We start from the raw sequence: 9198 nt of genomic DNA on the forward strand, positions 1-9198 counted from the left end.
GGGACGAAGGAGGAAGAAGACAGCAGGAGAGAATGGAAGGGGAGGTGGAAAGTTGGGGGAGGAGGCAAAGGAGGAGGAAATGAAGGGAGAGGAGGCGGAGGAAGAGAAGCGAGCAGAGGAGGTAGGGGGATATGGAGAACAAGGAGGAAGGAGGGAGAAGAGGGTGCAGGAGGGAGGAGGGCAGGATTCGGTTGAGCAAGTCAGCCAGCCATCTCATGCTCACCTGCACGCTTCTGACCATGGACCCGCTCACCTCAGCTGGGAACGAGCTCGGGGCGCAGAAGGGAGCGAGCCGGTCAAAGATCTCTAGGATGCTCTCCCTCTCTGGAGGAAGGAAACTCCTCTGCTCCGACTTGCTGGTAACGTCAGCTACCAGACCGTCTGCGCTCTCCCCTCCCCTCCTGCTCAGCCCAATAACGACATCCTGGCAGGTTTGTTCGTTAGAGGAAGAGCAGGAGCAGGAGCAGGAGCAGGAGCAGGAGCAGAAGGTAGAGAAGCAGGAGCTGGAGCAGCAGCAGCAGCAGCACGGGAGGTACTTGTCGCACCTGGACGAGCAGCAGGCCGAACTTGCGCTCGAGGGTCTCGATGACGTGAAGAAAGATAGAGTCGAGAGAATCTGCGAGAAGCAATCAGCAGAGCGAAGAGTGAGGGAAAGAGGAAGGAGGAGGAGGGGGAGAGGAAGGAGGAGGAGGGAGAGAGGAAACAGGAGGAGGGAGAGAGGGAGGAGGAGGAGGGGGAAGGAACAGAGGGGGAGGGAGAGTGAGGGAGAGAGGGGGAGTGAGAAAGGGAGGAGAAGAAAGGAGGGGATGCGAACAGGAGAGGGAGAACAAGGAGAGGACAAAAGGGAGGAGGAGGAGCGGGGGGAGATGGGGAGGTGGAGGGGTTAAGGGATTACAGCATCTGCTATGGAGGATCTCGTTGACTTGATCGTCGCCGTTGAGGAGCGAATCATGAGCAACGCTCGTCCACAACTCGATCGCCCGGGGGGTCGGGAAAGTCTGCAGCCCCTCCACGTCATCAACACGGTCGAGGAGGTTGAGGATGCTTGTTGGAGACGATCTCTTAGCAAGCAGGTGTGACGTTAGCATCGCTCTCTTCTCCTGCCAGCTCTGTCATGTCCTCCCATGCACCACATAAGGAGCAGGAGCGTGCTCGCACCTCGGCATGCAGCGGGGGCATCGCGCCGATCCGCATCCTCCCCGTCCTCGCAATCCGCAGAGCAGCCGCGTACACATGCTCCTGCAGATGCTCGACAAAGAGCTGCTCCGGCATGTGCATCAGTGCGTTCCTCCTCACCCTGCCCCTCGTCTGCTCCTCCTCCACAGTATCTGCGTCCTCGGTGGAGAACCTCTCGGCCCAGAGGAAGCTCAGCTGCTCGTCGGGACCAGGAGGGTCACTGGAGATGAAGAGAAGGATCCTCCTCCACAGTCCCTCCCTCTCCTCCTTGCTGAGCGATCGCATGTGCTCCTCGATGGCTGAGCACAGGTGGATGCACTCGTTGAACCTCAACCCGTCGAGCACCAGCACAACCTTCCTCCTCCTCTCCGCAATGATCTGCTGCATCGTGCCCAGTAACTTTGCAAACACTTGAGCATCCGACGGCTGCCTGCCCCCGAACGCCCTGCAGCTCCCAAGGCCCTGGACTGAAAGCTCGACCGTGAGAGTTTTGAGATACGTCATATAGGTCTGTCCATGCTGCCTGTGCCAGTCCACACATACCGGCAACCAGTCCATCCCTCCCCTTACTCCTCGCTCCTCCCCTCCCTCATCCTCCCCCCTCCTCTCCTCCTGTCCCTCATCCTCCCCCCTCCTCTCCTCCTGTCCCTCCTCCTCCCCCAACCTCTCCTCCTCCTCTTCCTCTCCCTTTCCGCTGCCAACGGGGGAAAGCCCATCATAGATATCAACCCTTGACTTCTGAACTCTCATCCCCTCCATCCCGGGTGCATCGCCGCCGGCCAGGGGCCCAGCTGCAGGAGCGCGTCCGGCGTCACCCCGAGCTGGAAAGGAGCTGTGGGAGGTGAAGATATGACCGGACTTGAACTCCCGAGCCAACTGAGCGAGCAGGGAGGATTTCCCAGCTCCCGCCTGCCCCAGCACAAGGTTGACGTAAGAGTGCCGGTATGAGGAGTCTCCCATGCTGAAGAGCCGAGCTGTCTCCAGGAGACCCTCCAGGAGCGTCACGACCGAGGGTCCTGCAGCACATCAGATGGCACATGGCAAGGGGATCAAACTCGCCTTTTCCTCCCTCCCGGTCGTCTAGAGCTGACGGCACGTAGGGAGCTCGGAAGCGCTGGAGCAGCCTGCCAGTCTCCTCCTCCTGCATGCGCCGATGGAGCAGCCACTCGCGCAGGAACAGGTCGGGAAACACCTCCTCCCTCGCCATCAGCATCCCCTTCCTCACCAGCTGCTCCTGCACGTCAGCCAGCAGGCAGACGCCGATCTCCCTCATCTGCTCCTCCCGCGCTCGCGCGAAGGATTGGATGTCCCGCTCTTGCTTCAGGTTTCCCACAAGGAGCTCGACGCCGCTGGGAGGCGCCGGCAGCTTCGCTTTCGAAAACTCTTTCGCAGCAGAGGAGAAGAGCTGGTCAAAGAGGAGGACGGCGGCGGTGAGAGCAGGGCGATCGGAGTTGGCGGCAAGGGAGGAGAGGTAGCGAGAGAGAGCGTCCGGGTCCAGAAGGACTTCGGACGCGTCAGCCAGGAAGTCTCGTCGGACAGTTTTGAAAACTTTGACCGCAAACTCGCGCGAGTAGACGTCGGGGATCAGCCCGACCAGCTCCAGGTTTGACAAGCACTCCTCCATGCTGCACTGCCTGTCGGAGCTCTGCTGGGCCTCCTCCCAGCTGCTGCCGACCTGGCGGTCCCTTCCTACCCTCTTCCGGATCTCGAGGGTGTGGAAGGCCTTAGGGTTGGCGTGCAGCACGTAGTCAGCAGAGTAGCGACTGAGAAACTGCTCGACCAGCTGCTCCTGCGGCAGCTGGCCGAGAGCTTCCTCGTCCAACGGGGGCCGAGACGGAGCGAGGACGGTAGGATGCAAGTCCATCCAGCTCTTCAGCCACATGCTCCCATGGCCACTCTCGATCAAGGAGTGCAAGGGAAGCTTCTCCTGCAGGACGCGCACCGGCCTTCCTCGTCCCTTGTCCCTCCCCTGCCTCTTCTCCAACTCGGGCATTGCGATGAGCTCGACGGTGACTTGCTCCGCGTCCTCCGCGTCCAGCCATCGCCTCCTCCCAGTCTCCTGGTCCAGCATCGTGACCCGCGCCCTTCCGTCATGGTGGACAGCTACGTCCACTGCCTCCTCCACGGCTCCCCGAGCTGTCAACCACACGACCTCCTCCGCATGCTCTGGGAGCTTCACCACTGGATCGCCCTGGGGCGAAGAGGACGCGCTCTCTTCCATCGGCCATTCGCCGATCAAAGTCTGACCGAGGAAGACTCTGCAAGAGAAGCTGCCATGGTGTATGACCTTTACCCCTTCTCCTGCTCCTGCTCCTGCTCCTGCTCCTGCTCCTGCTCCTGCTCCTGCTCCTGCTCCTGCTCCTGCTCCGCAGAAAGCCTGGCTGGGCACGAGGGTGAAGGAAGTCACCAACTCGTCGCTGGAGCCGAAGCCAGGGTCATAGACCTTGAGGCGGAGACGATCACTCCAGCCCCCGTGACTGTGTAGGAGCTGATGCCTGAGATGCCCGTGACTGCTGACGGACTGACACAACTTCCCGACCCTCCCGCTGTCTCCCTCCAGCACCATCGAGTCGTCGAAGATCTTCTTGACGGACTCCGGGATGTTCGGGCTAGCAAGGAAGTTGTCGTCCCTTACGAACACTCTAGTCTGCTGCTTCCTCCTCATCGCCGCTGCCTCGTAGTGGGACTGCCCGACCCCGAAGGAGAGTTGCAGGTGCTGGAGGTTGTGGAGCGAGATCAGATGCTGGCAGATGTTTCTGACGTCAGCAGACTGAGCGCTTCCGGTCGACGTCAGACGGGCTCCATGTGCATTCTTGTCTTTTCCTTCCCTTGCCACGTCACCCATCAAGGTATCAAACACCTGGAAAGAGGAGGATCACTCGATCTTGCGCTAGAGAACATGCAGCAAGCACTTCAAGTACCTCCAGAACTCCCTCAGAGTCCTCATAGCTGCTCAACGAATCGTTCAGAGACGATCTCAGTGCCGTTAAGTCTGATGGCGACTGCAGCGTGTGGAGTTTCAACTTTGCCTTGCACAACAGCCCCTCTCTCATCATCATCCGCCTCGCCTCCTGCAACCTGCTCGTCCAGCCCAAGTTGTTCTTGAGGTCGGCGAGGCAACTGATAGCATCTCTCAACACCTGAGCACGCAGGGTTTCTTGTGCATCCTCGTCAACTACTTTCCTTATCTTCATCTTGTCTCTTCTTCCCTCCTGTCTCCACTGACCTCTCTCCTCCCGACAGCAGTTCACAAGGTCCTCAACGTTCAGCAAGTTGTCCAACAGTAGGGCAACTCGGCGATCGAGCGAACTTTCAACCTGCTGTGTCGTCTCATGAATCTTCATGGCTGTAGTCTGAACTCTGTCAAAGAGATCGGGCGATTTGTCGCAGCTGTCGAAACTTTTCAGCAGCAACTTAACGTCGTCAGCGCATTCTTCTAGCAGCTCTGCCTGCTCTCCGTGCCCTGACTGCGCCATTGTCGCTCGTCCTGCGCCGATCACAACCACGATGCTCTCGAGCCGATTCCTCAGCTTCCCAAAGTTTGTCTGCAAGCATCGTGCACCGAGCAAGTGATCGAGTACAGAGACAGACGAAGTGCCTCCTCCTCCTCCTCCTCCTCCACGAGCACTGCTGCTCTCTTCAGCCAACCGGCAGACGCTCTCTTCCAGCTGAAGGATCTGCTGGAGACTGACATCCGGGTTGCCATCCGAGAAAGACCTCAAGGATTGTGACAAATCCCGCACATGCGCTGCATCCCCAGCATCTTCGAGGATGTCGGTCAACACGAGGAGCTTGTCAAGAGCTCGTCGCACGACGTCGGTCCTCCCGTCGGAGTACTCCATCATCAACCTGCCTCACATCTCCGTCACCTCCTCCTCCAACGTCTCGCAGCGCAGAACCTGGCGAGCGGGACGGCAGCCCCTTCACTCCTCCCTTGCAAGAACTCCAGCAGCGTGTCGGGGAGCAGCCCTCTTGAAACCAGCTGCCGCATTCCCTTCCCAGCGATGGGGACGGCGACAGACGAGCGGTTGCCCAGGAGGAGGAGGAGGATTCTTTCAGCAGCAAGGCCCCTGGAGTCCAGCATCGCATCCTCGTCGATAATCCTTCTCAGTGCTCCCATACCCTTCTCCACCATGACCTCAAGTTTCTGCGACGACTGCGCAGCTGGCAGGTTGATCAGCTCGAACTGCAGGGAGACGCCCAGGCTGTCGAGGCCCCTCCGGAGGGCAGGGATGGCATGGCGGCAGAGGTACTCCCGCTACGAGGAGACGATGAGAGGAGAGACAGGAGGAGAAGGGGGAAAGGGAGGGAGAGGAGGAGGAGGGAGAGCAGGGAGAGGAGGAGGAGGAGGCGAAGGTGTACCTCAGCTGAGAAATCCTCCTCTGTGCTGACACATCGGAGCAGCACAGCTGGAAACAAGCCAGGGGGAGACTAGGGGAGCGAGTCAGGGGGCGACAGGAGCAAGAGGAGAGTCGTCGTACCCTCTGGGGTTGGCCGGAGGAGGAGGAAACGTGGTAGGTTCTTCTCAGCAGCTCCAGTACATCATCAGGCAGTGGGATCGAAGAGTCTCCCCAGCACATGGCCATCAGCCTGCTGAGGTGCTTCATCGACCTCTCTGCTACCTCTAGGCTGTCCAGCTCGGCGCCTGGCAGCGCCGTCCCCTCCTCGCTCCACGGCTCGATGCTCCTTCCCCTTGGATTGCAGGCACGTCAGTCACGGTAGGGGAGGAGGAGGGGAGTACCGCAACAGCGCTGGGAACGGAGACGCTTTTAGGACAAATGTCTGCAACCCAGGTCCAACCCTCCTCTCCTCCTCATGGCAAACTTGGAGGGCAGGGCAGGGGGTCTTGGTCACGGCCTCCAGGAGGGCCGTTAGCTTGCTCGCCACAGCAGAGCCGAAAGGCTGATGGCGGGTGTAGTTGATGGTGATGAACATGGGAGGAGGAGTATCTCTCGTGAACTCAGCAACTCTACACCCCACAAGCTTGAGAGGGCTCGAGCTCAGGTCACGATCTTGCGCAAACACCTCCTGCTGCAGCCGTGCGATCAGAGACGATGGGGCCTCGAGCACTGAGGAGACTTGGAGGATGAAAGCAACCGCTTCCTTGCTCTCTTCGTACTCCACAACCACCACCTGAGCACCCACAGACCGCGAAAGCTCCTCCATACCTCTGTCTACCTCATCCCGCATGCTGGGGCTCGCGCTCACCGCTTCAGCATGCGCGTTTCTACGGAGCCTCACGAAGCAGAACAGCGGGGGCTGACAGAAGCTCTGCACGTGTTTGTCTAGAGAGGCTCCGTCTGCCGCCTCTTCCGTCGGACCTCGCACAACGTCTTCATCCCCGTACTCCAATCTCGGCGACAAGACCCGAGCCATGTGCGGGAACTTAGGGTGGAAATCCGAGCCAGGCGCCATGGCGCCATGGATGCGTTGGTACCTCCTCACCTGCTCAGCCTCCTTGTCTGTCTGACCCTCTGCCTGCTTCGGCTTCGGCTTCGGCTTCAACACGTCCTTGCTCCGTCTTTCCACCGCCCCCCTGCTGCTTCGGAGGTTGGCGCCGATTTCGAGCCCCTGGACCGCACGGCGGAGCGCGATACAGATGCTGGACAAGATGTCTTGCGTCCTCGAGAACTTCTGGGTGAGCAGCTTCGAGGAGACCAGGATGAGCGGGCAGCCCTCCCAGGGTCTCAGCCAAACCTCGAAAGCACCTGCGCCACCATTCATAGTCAGCAAACCGCCATGGCGATCGAGTCATCGGACCCAGCCGCGGGAAGTGCCTGTTGGCAGATGAGTGAAGGATGCCAGTGTCGAGGAAGGACCCCAAGGTCGTTGAAGTCCCTGCCCCCCAGGACGTCCTCCTTGGCTTCCTCCCGCCCTCCTCCTTCTTAACTCTCCCACCATGCAGGTAGCCTGAAGGCTCTTTCCGTCCTGCCTCGCTGCCCTCCTGAGCGTCCCCTCCAGCTTTCCCCTTGCTGACAGCAAACTCGAGCTGCCTCACGGAGTCTACATCGAAGGGTCCGTCCCTCAGCAACTCCTCACACGCCTGGTTGCACTCTACAACAACTCGCTCGGGGGGGAACAGGTCTTGGTTACTGATCGCTGATTGCAGCGCAAGAAACCTCGACGCGTACTCGTCACGAGATCCTCGTAGGGAGCCTCCTGCTCAGACACAACTCAGAGAGATCGCCGCACGAGGAACGGGCAAGCACAGGGAACCGCTCATACCTTCAAACGGTTTCTTGTCATGGGGTTTCGGGATGTAAGAATCAGTCCTCTTTGCCACACAGTACTCCACGAAGACTTGGATGGTGATGAAGTGCATGATGAGGAAGGAAGTACTCGCGGCCCTCTACTTGGAAGTACCGTCCATCCTCCTGCCAGCCAGGTGGTGCCCGTTGCTCAGCGTTCCCGCTACCTCGTCGTCTGCCCGCAATTCTTCTCCTCTCACACTACAGCTCTCTATGACTTCTCTCCTCCTCCTTTGATACTGATCGTTTCATCGTCCTCTCCTCCTCCTCCTCCTCCTCCTCCTCCTCTCCTCCTCCTCGCCATAGTTTCGCATTTCCCCCCACTCGAGCCATGCTGCATTCCAATCTTGGATTAGGTGAAGAGGCGGGGTGGAGGTAGTCTGTTTCACGTATTAGTACTGGTCATTTACATTTAATTTGAAGGGGTACTAAATGTGAAATTTCAAACTAAGGGTGGGGTGGTCAGTGGCCACAAACTCTTCCGTTGAAAATGCAGGCCCAGTTGGAAGCAGGAGCAGGAGCAGGAGCAGGTGCAGGAGCAGGAGCAGGAGCAGGAGCAGGAGCAGGAGCAGGAGCAGGAGCAGGAGCAGGAGCAGGAGCAGGAGCAGGAGCAGGAGCAGGAGCAGGAGCAGGAGAAGGAGCAGGAGCAGGAGAAGGAGCAGGAGCAGGAGCAGGAGAAGGAGCAGGAGCAGGAGCGAAAGGAAAAGGAAGAGCAATAACAGGACCAGATCTAGACATCCATGCACAAGAACAAGTTTCGGAGGGGGGAAACGAAGGAATCAGCGAGGAAATGTGGGACGAGCTTTGCAGCTTGGAGGGGCTCGTTGATCAGAATGTGAACAAGGAGCAGGAGCAGGAGCAGGAGCAGGAGCAGGAGCAGGAGCAGGGGCAGGAAGACAAGGAGAACAGCAGCATACACAAACGCAGGAACCAACGTGGTGGCCATCTTGAACAAAAAATCTTATACAAAACATGTCGCTCACAAGAACCTCAATGTGAAGTCACAGCAGCATCAGACGACGGTTTGGAACTCAGGAGGGCTCAGGACGAGGCTAATTCCTCGAGCAAAAACAACTTACCTCTTCCTGAAATCCTCGAACGAATGAACAGAACCTGTGAGAAAGCATTCTACCATCTCTCTCAGATCTCCAAGGCAAGGCTGTCAGGCTCAACATGGATCCAGGGGTTGAAGGTTCCTTTGTACTTGTTGTTGTTGTTGTTGTTGTGCTGAGGTTTCTTCGCAGGTAAAGAAGGTGATCAAGAAGTAACAAGACATGTCGACGTGAAGGTGGACAACAGCCCTGACGTCCTAGACACAGTCGAAACATAGGAGAAGAGCAGCAGCTACGGGGCAGGAGGAGGAGGAGGATAAGTGAAGCTTGTCAAGAAGGTGGCTGTACATGTTTGTGGTCTAGCATACATCACAACTGCTCTCCTACTGCAACAATCGGTTCTGCTCGAGGTTCCAGCCAGCCTCGTTCAGTCTCCCTCTGATATACTCTATCCTCTCCTCCCATGTCTGCAGGCGGGCCCAGCGAAAGTAGGGGATGGAGAGTACATGGTACCCCTCCCGTGAAAGTAGCCTGTGAGACTATGAGCAAGGAAAGGGATAGAGGAGCAGAGGGAGGGGCAGGGGCAAGGGGAGGAGTAGCAGAGGTAGGGGGAGGGGTAGAGGGAGGAGGGGTAGGGGGAGGAGGAGAAGGAGGGAGGGGCAGGGGCAAGGAGAGGAGGGCAGGAGGGAGGGCGAGGGGCAAGGAGAGGAGGGCGAGGAGGG

General features: G+C 58.8%; 3 protein-coding genes across 3 annotated transcripts in view; 1 reads left to right on the forward strand and 2 right to left on the reverse strand.

Annotated features, from left to right (window-relative positions):
* Window positions 1–440: 440 nt before the first annotated feature.
* GUITHDRAFT_138742 (hypothetical protein) lies at window positions 441–7498 on the reverse strand (the record flags this gene model as incomplete). Its single annotated transcript, XM_005832842.1, has 14 exons — window positions 441–503; window positions 546–616; window positions 896–1100; window positions 1159–2008; window positions 2031–4036; window positions 4098–4178; window positions 4255–4316; window positions 4403–5025; window positions 5076–5434; window positions 5539–5607; window positions 5658–5868; window positions 5918–6884; window positions 6937–7335; window positions 7402–7498. The coding sequence occupies 14 exons, from the start codon at window positions 7496–7498 to the stop codon at window positions 441–443; spliced, it is 6063 nt and encodes a 2020-aa protein (XP_005832899.1).
* A 628-nt stretch (window positions 7499–8126) lies between these two features.
* Window positions 8127–8829, forward strand: GUITHDRAFT_152604 (hypothetical protein). Its single transcript, XM_005832843.1, has 2 exons — window positions 8127–8616; window positions 8669–8829. The coding sequence occupies exons 1-2, from the start codon at window positions 8215–8217 to the stop codon at window positions 8690–8692; spliced, it is 426 nt and encodes a 141-aa protein (XP_005832900.1). The 5' UTR covers window positions 8127–8214; the 3' UTR covers window positions 8693–8829.
* GUITHDRAFT_163172 (hypothetical protein) overlaps window positions 8815–9198 on the reverse strand; it is a 4684-nt gene continuing 4300 nt past the window's right edge. Inside the window, exon 9 of the mRNA XM_005832844.1 lies at window positions 8815–9008. Coding sequence (XP_005832901.1) covers window positions 8846–9008 — 163 coding nt within the window. The 3' untranslated portion in view covers window positions 8815–8845. The remainder of the gene's footprint in view (window positions 9009–9198) is intronic.

This window comes from Guillardia theta (genome assembly GCF_000315625.1).
Source record: "Guillardia theta CCMP2712 unplaced genomic scaffold GUITHscaffold_33, whole genome shotgun sequence".
Taxonomy (NCBI): Eukaryota; class Cryptophyceae; order Pyrenomonadales; family Geminigeraceae; genus Guillardia; species Guillardia theta.